Raw genomic sequence first — 23,783 nt, 5'->3', positions numbered from 1 at the left:
ACAGGGTAAACAGTAAACTGCAGCTCTTTGCTGCTTATGCTGTCGTCTAGGACACGCTGTCATCGTTCAGTCACTTACAGAAAATTTCTGGTTGGTTTAACAAATGACAGCTAGGTCTAAATGTAGAAAAATGTAAGTTTTATGTAGATGATTAGGAGAAACAAGCCTGTAATGTTAGAATCGATTATTAGCAGTGTCTGGTTGCACAATCATGTCGATTACGTATCCAGGTGTGACACTGCAAAGCAGTATGAAATTGAATGAGCATGTGTGCATTGTAGTAGGGAAGGTGAATTGTGAGCTATGGCAGAATTTGAGGAAACAGCGGTTCATCTGTAAAGGAGACCACATACAGGACACTCGTGCGACTCATTGTTGAGTACTGGTCACGTGTTCGAGATCTGCACCAGGTCAGATTACAGAGAGACATCGAAGGAAGTCAGAGGCTGGCAGCTGGATTTGTTACCAGTAGGTGTGAACAAGTATTACAGATGCGCTTCAGGAACTAAAATCGGTATCACTGGAGGGAAGGCGACGTTCTTTTCGAGGAGTAGTACTGATAAAATAGAGAGAACCGACATTCGAGGCTAACTGCAAATGGAATCTACTGGCGCCAGTATAAATCACCATGAGGATAAGGTTAGACAAATTAGGGCCCGTACAGAGGCATACAGACAGTCGTTTTTCCCTCACTCTGTTTGCTAATGGAACAGAGAAGGAAAAGACAACAGTTAATCAGGACAACTTTTGACCAGTCAGGGTATCTCTGCAGCAGTTTCTACTTTTGTTCCAAATGGCTGCTGTTGTATCTACTTGGATTGTTTTGGACTAAAAATAACAGTTTTATTACCTCTGTGGTCTCTAATTTGTATTTCAGTTGTCTTTGCAGCTTCCTACAAGCTCTCAGGCTTGGGATTATCCTTTAAACTGCATCAACTGTGAAGACAGATTTTCGCAACATTGACTTAAGTGGAATAATTCCAGGTCCATCCACATATCGAGATATTTGAAAGTAAACATGCAGTATTGAACTTACACCGTTTGTTATTATTTCTTACTAACACCTGATGTCCTTCTGGCACATCTTAATTTACCTTCCAAACTTTATAGAAGCTCTCTTGCAAACATTGCAGAACTAGCACTCCTGAAAGAAAGGATACTGCGGAGACATGGCTTAGCCACAGCCTTGGGGATGTTTCCAGAATGGCATTTTCACTCTGCAGCGGAGTTTGCGCTGAAATGAAATTTCCTGGTAGATTAAAACTGTGTGCTGGACCGAGACTCGAACTCGGGACCTTTGCCTTTTGTGCGCAAGTGCTATACCAACTTAGTTACTCAAGCTAGAGCACTCACCTGTGAAAGGCAAATGTCCCGATTTCGAGTCTCGGTCCTGCATACAGTTTTAATGTGCCAGGAAGTTTCTGTTATGAAGTTACTTCCATTGAGTAGAATAGTGGTACAGGTTACCCTCTGCCACGCACCATATGGTGGCTTGTAGACACAGACAGTGTGTGTGTGTGTGTGTGTGTGTGTGTGTGTGTGTGTGTGTGTGTGTGTGTGTGTGTGTGTGTGGGTGGGTGGGTGGGTGGGTGGCTGGGTGGGTGGGTGCATGGGTGACTGGGTGGGTGGTTAGGAGGGAGGGTTGATGTGGAGACATTGTTATTTCTGAAGTATTTCGACGGACTTATTATGCCCAAAGCAGTAATTTTCTGTATCTGCAGATGGTGTGTCAGAAAATTTACGAATAACAGGACTGAATCGTTTTTCTGTCATTACTTAGAGATGTTACTAGTTACCTGTGTTTCCTTCCTAAGTCTGTGTAGAAATTGCTACCCACATAAGGTAGCGTTAGAAGTATGTTTCAGTGTAGGTCAATGATAGGGTACCAACAGCATTCTGAGGACAAAGGAGGTGATTCCGTGGAGTGAATTACGAGAGGGAATGCAGGAGTTTTTATTGGTAAGTTGCTGAAAATTTTGATTATGGGCTACTGACATGTATCTGACGGTGTTGCATTGATTAATCTGTAGCATGCATGGGTGATTTCTAGATTTGTAAGTTACCGCTAGGCAGAAATGTGTTCAGAACTGCTCGCAGTTTCACATCTGAGTTCCTTTATCTGGTGTGTGTATGTTCATAGTAGAGAGTATGAATGTCAATGTTTTGTGCAGGACCCTTTCTGGAGAGGAGAAAGGAAGGAGGCTGATAGAGGCAGCTAAGGAGGGGGCGCTAGAGCAGCTGCATGCGTTGCTGGCGGCAGGAGCGAACACGGGGGCGAGGGGCAGGGACAGCTGGACGGCCCTGCACTGGGCAGCATACAGGGGGCACCTGAAGGCGGTGAGCTGTCTGGTGGGAGCCGGTGCGGAGGTGGACGTCAAGACCAGCTGGAACTACACACCTCTGCACTGGGCCGCGTACAACGGCCACGCGGCTGTGGTGTGTTGGCTGCTGGCAGCCTCTGCCGACCCGAACGCTAGGGGTGAATCGGGGTGGACGCCACTCCACGGGGCTGCAATCAATGGCCACACAGAAGCGGCGGCTGCGCTGCTGGAGGTGGGGGCCGACAGGGGGGTCAGGGACGACGGGGGAAGGACCCCCCTGGACCTCGCCAGGCAGAACAATAAGCAGCAGCTGGTGGAGATGCTAACGCAACACTGATATATGGTACTAAGGGACATAAAACTAGGTACATACTTTTTTTCAATATTTAAAATAAAGAATACAAGAAAATTTAATCCTTTCTCCATTTCTTTGTACTCTTCTTTTGGTGCAACTAATTACTCTGCTAACACCACAAAAACTGCAAAAACAGAATATATATGAAAAGTAATGAGAGGTTTCAATCTGTAAAATGTTTCATATGCAATTTATGTAGAAGTTCAATAACAACTGAAAAATACTCAATGAACACCACTTCTGTCTCTCAACCTTTTGTTCCTCATCTCATGGCATATAAAATATTCAGACAACTTACAAGAATGCGGTCGACATTTTTCACAGCATCATGTATTTCGAAATATGAACATCCAGCCTCCTTTAAGACACAAACACAGAAATATCGGCAGTTGTCTAATGCATCACCCAGCATTACTAACGTTACCTGTTCGAACAATTCCCCTAAATTATCTCATTACTGGAAACTATTGGCTAGTAGTGTATGTGGTGCCATGTTACACTAGTGTAAGCTGCACCATACTCAAATTACTGTCATATAAGTTATACAGTTAGAATGTGATCTCACACCTCTGTATGTACAAATACTTTCCATGTTTAAGTACAATGTCACACTGGTAGCAGCACTTACATCACGTCATGCTCCTGTTGTCTACATTCGACTTGAAGAGCCAAAGAAGCTGGTACACCTGCCTAATTTGTGCAGGATCCCTGCGAGCATGCAGAAATGCCACAACATGACGTGGCATCGGCTCGACTAATGTCTGAAGTAGTGCTGGAGGGAACTGACACAATGAATTCTGCAGGGCTGCTCACAAATCTGTAAGAGTACGAGGGGGGTGGAGATCTCTTCTGAACAGCACGTTGCAAGGCATCCCTGATATGCTCAGTAATGTTAATGCCTGGGGAGTTTGGTGGGCAGCCAAAGTGTTTAAACTCAGAAGAGTGGTTCTGGAGCCACTCTGTAACAATCCTGGATGTGTGGGGTGTCAAATTGTCCTGCTGGAATTGCCTGTCAGAATGAATAATGGATTTGTATGGACGCAGATGATCAGAGAGAATTCTTACGTACATGTCATCTGTCAGAGTCATATCGGGGTCCAATAACACTCAAAACTGCACACACTCCACACCATTACACAGCCTCCACCAGCTTTTACAGTTCCCTGCTGACATGTAGGGCGCATGGATTCATGAGGTTGTCTCCATACCAGCACACATCTATCTGTTCGATAAATTTGAAATGAGACTTGTCCAACCAGGCAACATGTTTCCAGTCATCAACAGTCCAATATCGCTATTGACGCGCCCAGACGAGGTGTTAAGCTTTGTATCACAGCCGCCACAACCTTTCCTGCCGACTGCATTTGTCTGAATTTTTTTGGTGGCCGTGAACTGGAGTGACAGCAGTGACGAGATTGTTGTTTTGTTCCACGGGTGTAATGAAACACCCACGTTTCACCTCCCGTGACGATAGAGTCCAACAACTTCCCCTTGTTGCCTCCCCCCTCATGTTGTTGAAGAAAATTGCGAGCACAGTCAAGGCGTTGCTCCTTGTGTCCGTCAGTCAGCATCTGGGAGACCTAGCGATAACCCAATGTTTCTGTTAAAGTTCTTTCAATTGTGTCGTGGGAAGTTTCAGAAATTTGTTCAGGAAGTTCACGGACAGTGACCCTCCGATCTTTGAGCAGCTCACTGTCGGTCTTCTGCACAATCGCATCCTGGTCTTCCACTCCGTTCTTCATCGTGAACTTCCGTGCGACCCCCAGAAAAAGCCCTGCACCATTTGCGGATGTGCTGAACAGACATGTACTCTTAACAGTTGCATACCAATGGGTGGGGTCAGTAACTGACCCCAACGAAGTTTTTAGACTAAAACTCCTGTCTTGTTCAGTAGTTTATTTAATAAATACATGATATTTATCGTAATTGTAATTGCTACAATCGACAATAAGAACAGCTTTTGGTTTACACTCATTGTTGAGTTATAGCGATTGTTATAACTGAAGGTGTAGCAGGTCAAGAATCACCACACGCAGTAAACTGGTAAACAGTGTGGTGAGTGGAAGGTAATATCTTTGTGGCATTTGACAAAATGTACAAGAAGATGAAATTGACAGATGACGAAATTAGAAATTTGCTTGAGAGTTCAGACAATGAATTTAGTGGTGAACTGTCCGAAAGCTCAAAGAGTTCTGGAAGAAAGAAGTACCTGAAAGATCTTGCTCTTGAACTTTGTGACCTCAACATGAAAAGACGCGCTGAAAATGCTGTAGGCCTACACTCAAATTACACTACAGCGTTATCAACTTTTGGGTATGCGTGTAATCAAAATCAAGGTGCTGTGAGCAGAGGAAACAACGTTACGGAGCCGTGACGGAAAGTAACACGTGCAGCTGTGCATAATCTGCAAGAAGCAAAGACCGTAAGTACGTGAAGGCTTGCTCTTCTTGCAGGAAGTATATATCCCCTGCACACACCAAGAAAGAAGTAGTTCGTATTCTAAAGTGTTCTGGATGTGAATCTGAGTAATCCTTTTAATTGTAAAATTAATACAAATAAATGTAAAAAACTATTTATTTTTTACTAAAAATGTCCCAGAAACCCTTTCCCAGTAATAATAATCAACATCTTAATCTTCTAATCTGCCAAAAATATGGAAATACGTAAGTAATGTGCCTTATCCTAGACAGAGAATGTGTGATGGTTGTGGGGTCAGTCGCTGACCCCTCCCATTGGCATTGGCCAGTGCAATATACAGCATTGGTATGCAACTGTTAACCATAAACCTCAGTCAAATGCTGATGAATCTCCACGGCAGTAACTTCCTTGGGTGGACAAACCGAATTACTGCGTGAACCTCTCAGTTGGCGGGAGCGGCGATTTTAAAGCTTCCACCTCTGACGGCTGCCTAGCCAACAATGAGTGACGTAGCGAATCGTGAACGGGGGGGCTGGAGAGTGGCGGTGGGGGAAACCATTGCGAACGGCACTGTTGTCGGACTTAGCCTAGCACCTTCCGTTGAGGCTGTAGCTCATTGGTAACCTTATTTTTGGTACAACCCTCTTAGCTGCAATAACCGATCTGACAACTGCGCTACACACTTATTGTCTTATGTAGGCGTTACCGACAGCAGCGCCGTCTCCTGTCTGTTTACATATCTCTGTATCTGAATACGCATGCCTATACCAGTTTCTTCGGGGCAACAGCCTTTCCGCAGTGGATACATCGGCTCTCGTGAGATCACCGAAGTTAAGCGCTGTCGGGCGTGGTCGGCAGTTGCATGGGTGACCATCCAGGCCGCCATGCGCTGTTGACATTTTTAGGGGTGCACTCAGGCTCGTGATGCCAATTGAGGAGCTACTCGACCGAACAGTAGCGGCTTCGGTCAAGAATACCATCATAGCGACCGGGAGGGCGGTGTGCTGACCCCACGTTCCTCCTATCCCCATCCACCACCGAATATGACACGGCGGTCGGATGGTCCCGGTAGGCCACTCGTGGCCTGACGAGGGAGTGCTATACCAGTTTCTTTGGCGCTTCAGCGTATTGATCTATGTTTAGTTAAACAGAATCGAAGAAACATGTGAAATCATTCCTTTCCTATGCTTGGAATGCTGCTGTTACAAAACAAACTAGTATCTCTCAGGGGAGCGTGCACCTCCAGTCTCACATCACAAGGCGCTAAAGGAAGTTTTCCCGCTTTATACATTTCCCACGGCCGTCAGTTCATTTCCCTCACCCAGCGCCTGCAGGAGCCGCCACGTAACCGGCCGCGCAGCAATTCTGGCCGGTCAGGCGCCGCTGGAGACAGCGCCCTCAGTGCTCCAGACGGCAGTCTGCCGAACTACGGCTCGCACGAACTGTGCAGATGATGGAGCAGTGTTATAGTCTGAGCAGCGCTTTTGGTGGGGGTAAGTTGCCTTTCCCGGAAGAACGCTGCCACCGGCCTACAGGGGCACCCAAAACCTGTTGCTCGCTACCTGTCTAACAGTGTAGATCGGCGTGCAGTGATATACGTCGTTTCTGTTCGTGGAATCTTAGTTGAAAGTGTCAGTGAATTAACGTTGTGTACTTCGATATCCGGAAGTGATGGATAATCGTTTAGCATTGCAAGAAAATGTACAGAATACGAGGAAGAGGAGGTATTTGGGGAGTAACGAGCGTTCGATCGTCTCTAATGTTATTACAGCGTGTATTAAGGAAGCGACCCAAAAAGAACTATTACCTAATATTACCACTCCCAATCAAAGGGCTGCAATTTATGCAAACGTTAACCTCACCTAACAGGACGCATAAGTAAGAAATGGAAAAATAAGCCACATTGTTTACTGGAATCGCCACAAAGGAAAACTAATGATTTTGGGAGGAAACCCATCGTTATAGACAGTTTCAAAATCACTAAAAACCTTTGATGAATATGGAACACTACATCTCTATCTCGGTCACTGTTCACCTGATTCTAAGACGTATTGCTTAAAGCAAGTGCGCAATAGCTATTCTAAACACTGCTGAAATTTCCTGTGAAACATGTACACCGATTCTGAACTTCTAAGCAAAAAGCTTGACATACGAGGTGTGTTCACATATTAATTTTTATTTTTTGGTAAGAACTTTATTTGTTAATCTACAGCAATGTTATCCTCTTCAAAATATTCCACATTACATACTACACACTTATGCCAGTGCTTTTTCCAATTCCCGACATACTTTAGGATATGTTTCTTCAGGATAGTTTATAGGTCTTCTAACTGTTCATTTTTAACCCCATCCATGCTTGTAAAAACGCTGTCCTTTAAGGACTGCTTTGAAATGTTTATACCACTTGTCTGCCCTTGGTTTACTCATAACAGGCTCACCAAAAGCAATATTTACCATTCGAAAAATTTCATGCACTTTATTCCATTCTTACAACAAAATTTAATACAGGTTCTCTAATTTATTTTTATACAAAACGAATAATCGTTGATGCTACCAAAACACATGTAACCTTTCTGACAGCTGACAACAGAGTAAATACCCAATATGCATAACATTGAACACATACTTTTGAGGCATGTTTACGAAGACAGTGACAAAACAGTAGTTCAAATCGGACTAATACAACACACAAAATTATAAATTTTTGCTTACGTTTTAAACACTCTTTGTGTAGCAAGAATTGTTAACTTTCAATGCAGTTCTTCAAAGAAAACTTCTGTCTTTCAGTAGAAACACAAAATAATAACACGCCTTAAGTTCTACAAACTGATTGCCTTATATGGGGTTCGTTTTACGAATAGAAATAGAGGAACGCACATTCACATGAACAGGCATTTGGTTCTATGTTTGTGGTAGAATCCTGACTTCCGTTCTTATGTTATTATTTACTCTATAATGTTGTATTCCTTATGGTCTTAATGCATTTGTCTAAAAATAAAAGCAGCCGAGGCGTATCTGTACACGGCTTCGCCACAGATTTGAAACGCGCGCCGCCGCAGGGCCGGTACTACGTTGTGAAACAGCCTGTAGAAGCGCCTCGTGACGTAGCTGGGTAGGCAGAGTGGGGACTCGCTCGCTCGCTCTTCAGTTTAGCGACAGACTATAGGAATCTGTGAAGACAATCACATCATAAAACGCACACGGGGGACATCATTGCTACCTCGCTCTAAAAGAATATCTTACGGAATTATTCCCAACTGCCAAACACGGAATTCCCTTTGATACCAAGTAGTAATGAAAGCCTACCTAACAAACCACGATATAACCGCAATGTAAGGTAAAACTTTCTTCAGAACTTACAAATTTTAGCTGCAGAATTTCTATACTACCAGTATACGATGGAGTATGGCCTAGAGACCAATTTTGTTTATTATAAAACAGCTTAACAGACTGCAAGCAATAATACAGTCAGAAATGAGAGACAGCACATGCAAATTATAAGATTTCTGACTTCGTAATATTGCCACACATACGTTTTGCCGGCAAACTTGCATCATCCTCCGACCGTTGTGGCCGAGCGGTTCTAGGCGCTTCAGTCCGGAACCGCGCTGCTGCTACGGTCGCAGTTTCGAATCCTGCCTCGGGCATGAATGTATGTGATGTCCTTTAAGGTTTAAGTAGTTCTAAGTCTAGGGGACTGATGACCTAAGATGTTAAGTTCCATAATGCTCAGAGCCATTTGAACTATTTTGAAATTAATTATAAATGACAAATACCTTTACAGAAAGGCAAAGATGACAGTATAGCACAACAACAATGGTAACGTTACTTATTCGGTTGTATCATTGTCACTTTTGGACTGTGGTAACATATGAGGAATTTTTCCACAGTCACAACAAAAAGGTTCAAAGTGCATCAAACAGATTGGCTTTTGACAAATTTTACAACAATATTTTGTCAGTCTTTTCTTCACTGTGCGGGTATTACACCTTTTCCTCTTGCTTGCAATTGTTTTTTTCTCCTATTCTGCTTTTGTCTTCTGCTTCATCTTCACACGTTGGCTTACAATCCTGCCTCGGGCATGGGTGTGTGTGATATCGTTATGTTTAAGTAGTTCTAAGCCTAGGGGACTGATGACCTCAGACGTTAAGTCCCATAGTGCTTGGAGCCATTTTGTAGCATCTTCCAAACAATTACAGCTGCTCGTTTGGCAGCAGACAGGCCAACTGAATGCAACAACCGAACAGCACATTCTCCACGACACTGGACAGAAAATGAGACACACAACAGGTAGATTCGTACATATGGCGTGATAATGAAAATTACAAGAAATAAAAATTCCTACTTTGCCCTATAAATCAAATAAGTAATTCTAACTGCTGGCGTACGTCCAACGAGCAACTTACTGTAACGTTAATTAATTGAAATTTCGACGTCTCTGTCGATGTAAATTACACTGTTTCGTTCATTTTCGTTAAGTGTTGAAGTAAAATAATTTTAAAATTACGAAATATGCAGCATCCAGTCGCAAAATCATGTTTTATTTATTCACTTTTGTAAATAAATTTCAACTGATTAACAGCCATCATCGGTGCTACAAATACAAGAATAAAAATAATTCAAAATTGTTGAGGCTTTCGAGGCCACTTGTTGACAAACTGCCTATTGGCTTCTGTCTCGGGTTCTTCGGCCGACGTTCATCTAATGATTTTTCTGACGTTTCGCCAGCACGAGTGGCTGGCATTGTCAAAGCTTCACCCTCCATTGCCGGAGGTGAACTGGAGCCGAGCTCGCGGGCGCAGACTATATGTACCTGGCGCGCCAACGTCCGAGGGCTTCTCCGCGGTCATTTCCGGTGCGGTTCTCCTCTTGCTACCTGCGACGGTCGTTTGCTGCAGTACGGGAAGCCAGGATCCGTTGACCTTAAGGCTTTCCTCTTTCTTGTTCAAACTGTTCGCGTGTTTTTGTATTTCTACAGCTTCTCAGAACAAGCGCGTGTGATAATGCTTCTCTACAGCCAGAACTTCCGTGTCGGCGAATTTTATTAGCCGGCCGAAGTGGCCGTGCGGTTAAAGGCGCTGCAGTCTGGAACCGCAAGACCGCTACGGTCGCAGGTTCGAATCCTGCCTCGGGCATGGATGTTTGTGATGTCCTTAGGTTAGTTAGGTTTAACTAGTTCTAAGTTCTAGGGGACTAATGACCTCGGCAGTTGAGTCCCATAGTGCTCAGAGCCATTTGAACCATTTTTGAATTTTATTACGTGGTCGGTCTCATTCAGTGCGTGCTCTGCCACGGCCGATTTCTCCACCTGCCCCAACCTGCAATGTCGCTTATGCTCTTTGATCCTGGTGTTGATGGATCGTCCAGTCATTCCGACATAAACTTTTCCGCACGTGCATGGTATACGGTATATTCCCGACATTGCAAGTGGGTCTCTTTTCTCCTTCGCCGATCTAAGACACTCTTTGATCTTCCTTGTCGGTTTGAAAATCGTCTTTACGCCATGTTTGCGCAATATACGGCCGATTCTGTCCGTCACTCTGGGAATGTATGGCAGAAAGGCCGTACCCGACATTTCTTTTTCTGGTTCCTTACTTCGCCGAGTGTTTGGCTCTGTTACACTTCTAATATAATTTGTGGAGTAGCCATTGCTCCTCAGGACTGTTGCTCCAGGTGTTGCATTTCTCGTTTGAGGTATTGCGGCTCACATATTCATCCTGCTCTCGTTACGAGCGTACTAATCATGCCTCTTTTCTGGCTCGGGTGGTGGTTTGACAGTTTGTGCAGGTATCGGTCCGTGTCTGTCGGTTTTCGATACACGCTGTGTCCCAGGGTTTCGCCGTCCCTTGTGACCAGCACATCTAGAAAAAAAGATCTGAGGATGGTCATTACAAACTGAAGCCGGTCATCGTCTAAATAATTCATATTGTGATCAGTGACTGAAATAAAAAAGCAAGTATTTTAATGATGTACTGATGTTGATGACTCAAATTATGTATGTGCCATGTACTGTCGGTGTGTCACTACGACGTAATTTGGTATTTATGACGTGAACTGTTTCCCACCCGAACAAACAGATACACAAAGCAGAACAGCAAATTTAAACGATTTGGTCACTGAACGATTGCTTCTGACATGGCGACCTCACCCATGCAAAGTATTAGGGGTTTCGAGGACACTGATCGCGTGAAATTTAACTCATATTTTTCTCTCGTGAAAGCCACGAACAAGGCAGTCAGGCAGATGCAGTACATCCTGACCCCAAAATATTTGATTCGAAGTCATACTCGCGGTTATTAACAACACGGGTATCGTTTGGGGTATTAAATGAAATTGTTGGCTGCATTAAAGTTTGCTTGGTAGGGAGGAAGCACCATGTATTCTTGGACAGCGTGTCATCGACAGAGATGGAAGGATTCCCAGGTGTACCCCATATAGGTGATTTGGTACCATTTCTCTTCATGTTGTGTTAATGACTCGACATACATCATCAATAATAACGTCAGTGTTTTTGTAGACGACACAGTTGTCTGTAATTAAGCGCTATCTATTGAAGTATTGTACAAATAGTCATACCTGAATAAGATTTAAAGTGGTATACAGATTGGCATTGCTCTACACATTCAGAATTATAATACTGTGTAGTTCACATAACGTGAAAACATGGGATTCCCGTATCAGTGAGTCACGATTGTAATCAGTCAACTCGTACAAATATCTGGGTGTGACAGTATCTGGGGATATGAAAGAGAACCATCACATATACTCAGTCGTTGGCAAAGAAAGTTGCAGAGTTCTGTTCACTGGTAGCAAATTGTGAAATTTACGAAACACCTGTTTTGTGTATTTTTTGATTAGTGCTCTGTGTTACACATAAACCAAATAGGACTAACACAAGATGTATGGAAAGAAGGCCAGCACGAATGGTCACAGGTTTGTTTGGCCCACGAGAGAGCGTCACAGAAATGCTGAACAACCAGAACTGTCAGGTGCGTGAAGATGGACATCAACTGTCCAGAGAATCAACAGCTTAAATCTTGGGAAACTGGTATTACTTGAGGACTACAGGAATTGACGACAGCCCTCTGCATGTAATGACCCGAATTGACTTAAGATATGAGAAATGTGCTAATTTTGAGATGGACTGTGTTTTACAGCACAACAAACACCGCATTATGCGCGATGGACAATGAACTGCGAAAATAAACTCTGCGTGTTCGATGCTACTCTTTGCTGATATAGCACCCTTGGTACTGGATTAATAATTTTTACTGCAACCTGAAATACTGGAAAAGAAAGACGTGTTGTCGGAGCCGATATAATTGTATTGTTGCACGGCAGCCGTTATGGAGTTAGTTAGATGACGATGATGATGATTGGTTTGTCAGGTACTCAATATCGTAGTTATCAGCGGCTCTACAAATTCCTAGTCGTTCCATTTCCAACCTCGCAATTTCCAGGATGATGATATAGATGATGGGGACAACACAAACATCCAGTCCCCGGATAGAGATAATCCCCGACCCGGCCAGGAATCGAATCTGGGACCCTGTGATCCACATGCAGCAACGGCAACCACTAGACCAAGAGCTGTGGAAAAATTAGAGAATTAAGTTCATTTAAACCCTGAGGCGGAAAATTTTCTGAGTAGAAATATGAAAGTGGTGGTTTTGTTAAAGAGAACTATCATACAAATAAAAATTTATTCAGTGGTGGGTAATTTCATCATTTTAACAACTTTGGAAATTTATGCTTCATGTAGACACATACGCACGATTAGACATTCGTGTCTGTGGTTTTGTGAGCGTTAGATTGGACGTGGTTCAATTGAAAACTATTTCAAACTGATGAGATAAAAGATAGAAAGGAAAACAAAATAATGATTGTTGACTTTCACTCCAAACTAACCAGTCTTGTGGCACACATACATTGTTCAGAACTTTACACTACAGTAGAGATGTAGGAAATGCACTGGAATTAGTATCTTCTGGAAAATGGTTTGGATTGTTTGAAGGGCCGCATTTTACTGCCTCTTCTATTTCATTTAGTTTTAGAATTTAAAATGTTTAAACTTCTAACATCTAAACCGTTATGGGCAATGTTCGATTGTTCGTCTGCAAAAACAAAAGAGCAACGCTTCTCTTTTAATTATCGTCAAATGCGTAACTAGAGCATGATATTGATGTTGCAAAAGAGTTTAAAAATGGATAAATAACACTAGAAAAAAACTTTCATTAATGAACCTATCTTAAGAAAGTACGATATAAAATGAAGATACATATATTGTAATAAATATTTAAAAATTACATCATATACTAATACCTTAAGTATAAACTTGAAATGCAAACGACAAGGGCCTTCAGTACTATAAGCAATGTTTTTAATTCACCTCAGTCTGAGACGAATTAGGCTCGTTCCAGTAGTAGTAACAAGCGGTCATGATCACGGAAACGCGTTCGGTCAGACATTCTCCCTGTTGTTGAACTTACAGCAATCATCTTTCGGTCACAGATTGTGCATTGGTGTTTGGTCAGGGGATAGGCTGTGGAAACAAAATTGCCCACGCACCACGTTCAAATAGCTCAAATGGTTCAAATTGCTCTGAGCACTATGGGACTTAACATCTGTGGTCATCAGACCCCTAGAACTTAGAACTACTTAAACCTAACTAACCCAAGGACGTCACACACATCCATGCCCGAGGCAGGATTCGATCCTGCGACCGTAGCAGTCGCGCGGTTCCGGACTGAGCGCATAGAACCGCTAGACCACCGCGGCCGGCCGCAGCACTTCTCATTGCCTCTAAATTATGTGTGTTTTTCCTGATAGCGCTCTCATAAAATAACTGAAGAGAAGTAGTTTCTTTCAGTGGAAGCCTGTCTTTTCCTCACAGTGGATCGTGACTGGCCGAAAGCAAATCCAGCAATTGTGGGTCACTTACTATAGTCGTTGCTATAAGTTACCTACACACAGTAACTTGCCTCATTTTAAGGGGAAAGTTGCTTAGGTATCAACATGCGTGCAATATTGTTGAATTTACACTACCGGCCACTAAAATTGCTACACCAAAAAGAAATGCAGATGATAAACGGGTATTCATTGGACAAATATACTAGAACTGACATGTGATTCCATGTTCACGCAATTTGAGTGCATAGATCCTGAGAAATCAGTACCCAGAACAACCACCTCTAGCCAAAATAACGGCCTTGATACATCTGGGCATTGAGTCAAACAGAGCTTGGATGGCGTGTATAGGTACAGATGCCCATGCAGCTTCAACACGATACCACAGTTCATCAAGATTAGTGACTGGCATATTGTGACGATCCAGTTGCTCGGCCACCATTGACCAGACGTTGTCAGATCCGGAGAGTGTGTTGGCCAGGGCAGCAGTCGGACATTTTTTGTATCCAGAAAGGCCTGTACAGAACCTGCAATATGCGGTCGTGAATTATCCTGCTGAAATGTAGGGTTTCGCAGGGATCGAATGAAGGGTAGAGCCACGGGTTGTAACAAATCTGAAATGTAATGTCCATTGTTAAAAGTGTCATCCAAGCGAACAAGAGGTGACCGAGACGTGTAACCAATGGCAACCCATACCATCACGCCGGGTGATACGCCAGTATGGTGATGACGAATACACGCTTCCAATGTGCGTTCACCACGATGTCGCCAAACGCGGATGCGACCATCGTGATGCTGTAAACAGAACCTGCATTCATCCGAAAAAATGACGTTTTGCCATTTGTGCACCTAGGTTCGTCGTTGAGTACACCATCGCAGGCGCTCCTGTCTGTGATGCAGCGTCAAGGGTAACTGCTGCCACCGTCTCCGAGCTGATAGTCCGTGCTGCTGCAAACGTCGTCGAACCGTGCAGATGGTTGTGGTCTTGCAAACGTCCCCATCTGTAGACTGAGGGATCGAGACGTGGCTGCACGATCCGTTACAGCCGTGCGGATAAGATGCCTGTCATCTCGACTGCTAGTGATACGAGGCCGTTGGGTTCCAGCACGGCGTTCCGTATTACCCTCCTGATCCCACCGATTCCATATTCTGCTAACAGTCATTGGATCTCGACCAACCCGAGCAGCAATGTCGCGATACGATAAACCGCAATCGCGGTGGGCTACAATCCAACCTTTATCAAAGTCGGAAACGTGGTGGTACGCATTACCCTCCTTACACGAGGCATTACAACAACGTTTCATCAGGCAATGCCGGTCAACTACTGTTTGTGTATGAGAAATCAGTTGGAAACTTTCTCATGTCAGCACGTTGTAGGTGTCGCCACCGGCGCCAACCTTGTGTGAATACTCTGAAAAGATAATCATTTGCATATCACAGCATCTTCTTCCTGTCGGTTACATTTCGCGTCTGTAGCACTTCATCTTCGTGGTGTAGCAGTTTTAATGGCCAGTAGTGTATGATTCCTATCATGCACAAGACATCTAGTTGTGCAAATGTGTAGTTTTAATATCAGCTGTATAGCAACAGAAGTGCACACTGAAGTGAAATAATTGCTAATTGTTTTCTCTGAATTATAATTACTGCGCAACCGATTTATCTGCCATCAGAAGCCTACCTGTAGAATCACAAAATTTTGAAAGGCATGCAGATGAGAACGTACTTCTCAATAGACGCTGAGGTATTGTGCTGACCTCTTTAGCTGATGTTACATCATGCATTTAAGGGGTCTATACAATAACTGCTTTTCCACTTGGAATTAATTCTTTGACACTAGCCTGGAAGACTTGCCAACGACATTAGCTATACGTTTTTACACTTAACCAACCGTATTTTTTCTTGAAATTCATAATTTCCAGCATTTGTAATGTCTGTATTGAAATGTATAAACACTGACAATATACAGCAGATGGAATTATGTTTTGTGGGGGTCCACAGCCTCGATATGTCTGAAGAACGAAAATGTAGTCCAAGCAGGTTGTAATCTATTTGTTTTCTTAACTAATTCTGACCGTTGGTCATTTTTAGGTACTTATCAAAAGCCTTTAGCTTCACAACACGAATATGGTGTGAAGCTGGAGGCTTGCGATAAGCGCCAGATAGTGACCGATGGTCAAAATCACTAAAAGCACAGACAGTAAATACATTACACCCTCCTTGGACCATGTTTTCGTTCTTGAAACATTGCAGATAATTAGTAGCAATCAGCAACAAAATTGTAGAATACGTTAATGAAACCAAGCAGACAATGTTAGCAAATTTGTCAGGATATGCATATAATTAAAAAAAAAAACAACAGGTTATTGCTGAGGATGTGTTAATTGTTGGGAATAATTCGGGAGTTGACACTTGTAACGCTGTTGCTCGTGGTATTATGTGATCACTCCGAGAACTGCCGACCACAAATGGGATGTCGTAGCGTTTGATCGACACAGGGAGAGCGAAGGCGACAACTAGCGCTTCAGGTGACCAAGCAACGAAACACGCTCAACGTGCATTCGAGTAACTCAAAGGTGTAATGACAGCACGAAGCTGCGCATGCGCAGTACAGGTAGTTTGCAGACGGCCGTGACACCTTTACTCGAAGGAACCTAGTCCAATGTAGGTGTCAGGCTGTCAAACGTGAAAGGTCATCTATTATTCGCCAGCAAGATTTTATACGTCGGAAAGCTGCGTTCAGCATCACCTGACGTCATCGGAGCGCGCCTGAAGTGGGGAAGTGGGTTTGACAGGCGGCGCTAACACTGGCCGAAAAAAGAAAAGCGAGGGAGGAACACGCTTTGAGAATTAACCAAGAGATGGATGGAAATTCCACTAGTGTGCATTTTAAAATTTTCTGTCCGATGATTTGTTGAAAGTAGGTGTTCGTGAATCAGTAATCTTTGTTATTCCGTAGAGAGTCCTCAGTAACTGATCGGAAGGCACCTTTTTCTCTTTTCTTCATTCCACCTTCATCCTTCGTCAAATTCTTTATTTGAGGCCTAAAAGAAATTCTATCTTTCAATTTGCCTTGTGTGATGAAGGGAGCCGTCCGCTGCGACCGAGCGGTTCTAGGCACTTCAGTCCGGAACCACGCGGCTGCTACGGTCGCAGGTTGGAATCCTGTCTCGGGCACAGAAGTGTGTGATGTCCTTAGGTTAGTTAGATTTGAGTAGTTCTAAGTTCTAGGGGACTGATGACCTCAGATGTTAAGTCCCATAGTGCTCAGAGCCATTAGAGCCATTTGATGAAGGCAAATTTCTTGGAAAGGTGCTTGATGCATGGTCCAGCCCTTCTTTTCTCCACAGTCTTAACCTTTGCACACAATAGCGGCGTCCACCCCCTGTGCTGGTCGCAAAGTTTCATTTTAAAATAAGCTTGGTAAGCTGTTTACAAAAAAAATGTTCAAATGTGTGTGAAATCTTATGGGACTTAACTGCTAAGGTCATCAGTCCCTGAACTTACCCACCACTTTTTAACCTAAACTATCCTAAGGACAAACACACCCACCCATGCCCGAGGGAGGAATCTCCGCCGGGACCAGCCGCACATGCCATGACTGCAGCCTCTAAGACCGCTCGGCGAATCCCGCGCGGCAAGCTTTTTACACAAATCCTGTTTAGCCACTGTATAATTCCCAAAATGTAACAGAAAATATTTAGGTCCTTCACACACTTGCGTGTTGACATATTAGTAACTACCAATAGTAGGAGAAGTTTTCGATTAATAATGTCTTAAATATACAGAATAACCTCAATATAGCGCTCATAATTCAAGCCTATGAGACAATCAACGCTTTCAGGGTCACACAACAACTAGCATCGACAGGTGTAACAACCTGAAGGTATACAGGGCCGTGCTGAGAAATGTTCCTCCTACGATATGCACAGCAAAAAAAAAAAAAAAAAAAAAAAAAAAAAAATGGTTCAAATGGCTCTGAGCACTATGGGACTTAACTGCTGAGGTCATCAGTCCCCTAGAACTGAGAACTACTTAAACCTAACTAACCTAAGGACATCACACACATCCATGCCCGAAGCAGGATTCGAACCTGCGACCGCGGCGGTCGCGCGGTTCTAGACTGTAGCGCCGAGAACCGCTCGGCAACACCTGCCGGCGATATGCACAGCAATATATCTTTGAAGTCAAATTGCGGCGAAACTGTAAGTAAAATATGGCGTTTCAGTCTTCGATCGCTATTCTTTATTCTCAATAACCGGTTTCGGGCTAGCTGCCCATCTTCAGATCTGTTAGACAATGTTAAAAATGTAATTAATAAGAGAGATACAGTTAGCGATAAAAATATCTTAGTTTACACAAAGAAATTATGGAACGTATTAAATGCCAACATACCATATGTTGTAGTTACAGAGTAACTTGTCCGTACAGAACACACAGTTCACTGTCATAAGTAAAGTAAATTTCAATCTGTTAAAACATTATATCGCAGTATTTAAGAGTAACCTGATTGGTAACAGTAAAAAGTGCCCTCTACCTATAACAATTGTGCATCTGTCATTTTTTCGCCGTATATGTTAATGGCGAATATTCTTTTTAATAAAACAATTTTTAAGGTAATAACATATGAATAATCATTCTGAGTGGACCATGAAACGAAAAATTTTTATATTAATTTAAAATTTTTTATAGAGAAATAAAATATAATTAAAATGTAGATATTCTTCCGAAAATGTGCGTTTGCTCTTCTTTGTTTTTGATTGGTGGTGGAGTGGATTTCCCTACGTCAGAACGTATACAACGCCCCGCCGAGTCGTCTTGCGCCGCGCCCAATTCACCTCGCCGCCAGTACGCTGAGGGCCGTTCCGCTGTAGCTGTTTCTTACTGGGGCGTGCTGTTACAATCAAGAGAACGCCTAAAACAGGTCTTTAAAAATCTCATAATAATTCCTATGCATAAAATCACTTTGCTCATTAAGTAGTAGGTCTGGGGTTTTATTGTGATGTGCGTATATTTCAATCTCTTCGAGCACGTTGAGATAGAGACTTTTTGGAGCTTTATGTAGCACCTCCATTTGATCATTTATATTACTCACTTCATGTCTACTCTCTTTTACATGTGTTCCAAACGCTGTTCGATTGCTATGACTGCAATGTTCCCTGTATCGAATTTCAAAATTCCGCCCTGTTTGTCCTATATAATAACTGTCACATTCAGCACATTTAATCTTATACACTCCGGATTGATTGTATTTCATTTGTTTCATCGTTGCTGGTTTATGTCTTAATCTGTGTGCCATTTGCCCTTGGTTCTGAAATGCCACTGCGATGTTTTTTGGAAAGCATTTAGCAATTCTTTCCGACACACGCCCTTTGTATGTCAGGGTGACAAACTTCTTCTTAACTTTAATTTTCCTAGAATCGCTACTGATGCCCGCGGATCTGTTTTTGATTTTGTTAAACATACGTGTAACATCTTGTGTCCTGTATCCGTTAGCTGCTGCTACTTGCTTAATAATATCCAGTTCTTTCTGCAACTCATCTTCCTGTAGTGGCAATCTGAGGGCTCTGTTGCACATTGCATAAAAGTACGCTCTTTTATGCTGTGCCGGGTGGTGCGACGTCGCTACTATGATGTTGTCGGAGCAAGCGTCTTTTCTATAGACGCCGAAAACGTGCCTGCCCCCCTCCTTTCTGACAGTCAAATCTAAATAGTTAATCGCCCCATTGTTTTCCATTTCTAGTGTGAATTGGATTTTTGGATGCTGCTCGTTTAAAACTTTAGTCATTTCCTCTACGTCTTCTTTTTCCCCTTTGAATATTAAAATAGTGTCGTCAACATACCGTCTGTAATAAATTAACTTCTCCTTAATTTCTGGAAGAGCTAAAAACTTTGTTCTCAAAGTCATTCATAAAAATTTCAGCTAAAATACCTGATAGACTGTTACCCATAGCTAAACCTTCGTCTTGAATAAAAACTTTATCGTTAAAAATAAAACTATTAAAACTCAGTGTGAACTATAGCATGTCTACTAGTTCGACGATTTCACCCATGCTCATTGACTTATTTTTTATCAGGTTTTTCCTTATAATTTGCAAAGTGTCCGGTATTGGTATATTAGTGTAGAGGTTCACGACGTCCAATGAGGCTAGGACTGCATCCTCTGGGATTGCAATGTCCTTCACTTCGTTCGCGAAACACACACTATTTTTTACGTTGTAAACTTGCTCGTATTTATACGCCGATTTTAACTTACGGTACAAAGCCTTATTCAAGAGCTCATTAACGGCTTCCTTCCCATTGCAAATAACACGCATTGGTTTATTCTCCTTGTGCAATTTTATTTGCGCTCTTGCTTCTGGTGTTCTTGGATTCATCTTTACTAATCTAGATTTTTCATTTGGAGTGAATAAAAATTGTATTGCTTCTATCCTTGCCTTTAAATCTGTCTGAAGCTTCTTTGTTAAATCTTTTTTGACTTCTTTAATTCCATTTTCCTGAAAAAACCGCATTGTCTTATCTATATATTCGTTTTCGTAAATGACAACTGAGGTACTGCCCTTATCTGACTTAATCACGATTGCGTTGTTAGAATCCAGTTTTAAGTTTATTTCTTTCACTAACCTCATCTCACTATATTTACCGTTATGTAAAGTTTTCTGGCATTCAATTGCCTCTTTGGCTTTGATGGCGATACATGTCTCCTGGAATTTAGTTAACTTAGCATCCCTACATGCTACCTTAACTTCTGCGATCATTCTCTTGATGTCTCGTTCTTGCAAGTTCGTTCGCGGATAATGCTTAAGCCCCTTATCCAAAAGCTTCTGCTCTTCTTCAGAAAAGACAATATCTGTTAGGTTAACGGTTCTGTCATAAAACTTATGTACATACTGTATATTATCTGTTTCCCTCTCTGCCTTTGCTATTGCTCTACACAGATTAGTAATTTTCTTATTGTGTCTTTTTATGATTTCGTCCCTATGCACCTGGATTCTTGCTTCAATCTCATATTCCACTTGTCTAAACTGCAGTGGTGACAATAGGTTACCTAACTTCGAGAGTAACTCGTCCGTACAGAACACACAGTTCACTGTCATAAGTAGAAAGACAAACTCAATAAGCTTACGTACGATTTACATATGAAGTTAGGTAACCTATTGTCGCCACTGCAGTTTAGACAAGTGGAATATGAGATTGAAGCAAGAATCCAGGTGCATAGGGACGAAATCATAAAAAGACACAATAAGAAAATTACTAATCTGTGTAGAGCAATAGCAAAGGCAGAGAGGGAAACAGATAATATACAGTATGTACATAAGTTTTATGACAGAACCGTTAACCTAACAGATATTGTCTTTTCTGAAGAAGAGCAGAAGCTTTTGGATAAGGGGCTTAAGCATTATCCGCGAACGAACTTGCAAGAACGAGACATCAAGAGAATGATCGCAGAAGTTAAGGTAGCATGTAGGGATGCTAAGTTAACTAAATTCCAGGAGACATGTATCGCCATCAAAGCCAAAGAGGCAATTGAATGCCAGAAAACTTTACATAACGGTAAATATAGTGAGATGAGGTTAGTGAAAGAAATAAACTTAAAACTGGATTCTAACAACGCAATCGTGATTAAGTCAGATAAGGGCAGTACCTCAGTTGTCATTTACGAAAACGAATATATAGATAAGACAATGCGGTTTTTTCAGGAAAATGGAATTAAAGAAGTCAAAAAAGATTTAACAAAGAAGCTTCAGACAGATTTAAAGGCAAGGATAGAAGCAATACAATTTTTATTCACTCCAAATGAAAAATCTAGATTAGTAAAGATGAATCCAAGAACACCAGAAGCAAGAGCGCAAATAAAATTGCACAAGGAGAATAAACCAATGCGTGTTATTTGCAATGGGAAGGAAGCCGTTAATGAGCTCTTGAATAAGGCTTTGTACCGTAAGTTAAAATCGGCGTATAAATACGAGCAAGTTTACAACGTAAAAAATAGTGTGTGTTTCGCGAACGAAGTGAAGGACATTGCAATCCCAGAGGATGCAGTCCTAGCCTCATTGGACGTCGTGAACCTCTACACTAATATACCAATACCGGACACTTTGCAAATTATAAGGAAAAACCTGATAAAAAATAAGTCAATGAGCATGGGTGAAATCGTCGAACTAGTAGACATGCTATAGTTCACACTGAGTTTTAATAGTTTTATTTTTAACGATAAAGTTTTTATTCAAGACGAAGGTTTAGCTATGGGTAACAGTCTATCAGGTATTTTAGCTGAAATTTTTATGAATGACTTTGAGAACAAAGTTTTTAGCTCTTTTCCAGAAATTAAGGAGAAGTTAATTTATTACAGACGGTATGTTGACGACACTATTTTAATATTCAAAGGGGAAAAAGAAGACGTAGAGGAAATGACTAAAGTTTTAAACGAGCAGCATCCAAAAATCCAATTCACACTAGAAATGGAAAACAATGGGGCGATTAACTATTTAGATTTGACTGTCAGAAAGGAGGGGGGCAGGCACGTTTTCGGCGTCTATAGAAAAGACACTTGCTCCGACAACATCATAGTAGCGACGTCGCACCACCCGGCACAGCATAAAAGAGCGTACTTTTATGCAATGTGCAACAGAGCCCTCAGATTGCCACTACAGGAAGATGAGTTGCAGAAAGAACTGGATATTATTAAGCAAGTAGCAGCAGCTAACGGATACAGGACACAAGATGTTACACGTATGTTTAACAAAATCAAAAACAGATCCGCGGGCATCAGTAGCGATTCTAGGAAAATTAAAGTTAAGAAGAAGTTTGTCACCCTGACATACAAAGGGCGTGTGTCGGAAAGAATTGCTAAATGCTTTCCAAAAAACATCGCAGTGGCATTTCAGAACCAAGGGCAAATGGCACACAGATTAAGACATAAACCAGCAACGACGAAACAAATGAAGTACAATCAATCCGGAGTGTATAAGATTAAATGTGCTGAATGTGACAGTTATTATATAGGACAAACAGGGCGGAATTTTGAAATTCGATACAGGGAACATTGCAGTCATAGCAATCGAACAGCATTTGGAACACATGTAAAAGAGAGTAGACATGAAGTGAGTAATATAAATGATCAAATGGAGGTGCTACATAAAGCTCCAAAAAGTCTCTTTCTCAACGTGCTCGAAGAGATTGAAATATACGCACATCACAATAAAACCCCAGACCTACTACTTAATGAGCAAAGTGATTTTATGCATAGGAATTATTATGAGATTTTTAAAGACCTGTTTTAGGCTTCCTCTTGATTGTAACAGCACGCCCCAGTAAGAAACAGCTACAGCGGAACGGCCCTCAGCGTACTGGCGGCGAGGTGAATTGGGCGCGGCGCAAGACGACTCGGCGGGGCGTTGTATACGTTCTGACGTAGGGAAATCCACTCCACCACCAATCAAAAACAAAGAAGAGCAAACGCACATTTTCGGAAGAATATCTACATTTTAATTATATTTTATTTCTCTATAAAAATTTTAAATTAATATAAAAATTTTTCGTTTCATGGTCCACTCAGAATGATTATTCATATGTTATTACCTTAAAAATTGTTTTATTAAAAAGAATATTTGCCATTAACATATACGGCGAAAAAATGACAGATGCACAATTGTTATAGGTAGAGGGCACTTTTTACTGTTACCAATCAGGTTACTCTTAAATACTGCGATATAATGTTTTAACAGATTGAAATTTACTTTACTTATGACAGTGAACTGTGTGTTCTGTACGGACAAGTTACT

The 23,783-nt window shown here is 42.1% G+C and overlaps 1 protein-coding gene across 1 annotated transcript in view; it reads left to right on the top strand.

Moving 5' to 3' along the window:
* Positions 1-2,735, top strand: part of LOC126213144 (poly [ADP-ribose] polymerase tankyrase-1-like) — a 45,256-nt gene extending 42,521 nt beyond the window's left edge. Inside the window, exon 7 of the mRNA XM_049940763.1 lies at positions 2,172-2,735. Coding sequence (XP_049796720.1) covers positions 2,172-2,658 — 487 coding nt within the window. The 3' untranslated portion in view covers positions 2,659-2,735. The remainder of the gene's footprint in view (positions 1-2,171) is intronic.
* Positions 2,736-23,783: the final 21,048 nt, after the last annotated feature.

The sequence above is a fragment of the Schistocerca nitens genome, chromosome 11, assembly GCF_023898315.1.
Source record: "Schistocerca nitens isolate TAMUIC-IGC-003100 chromosome 11, iqSchNite1.1, whole genome shotgun sequence".
NCBI lineage: Eukaryota > Metazoa > Arthropoda > Insecta > Orthoptera > Acrididae > Schistocerca > Schistocerca nitens.
This window is presented reverse-complemented; position numbering and strand designations above follow the sequence as displayed.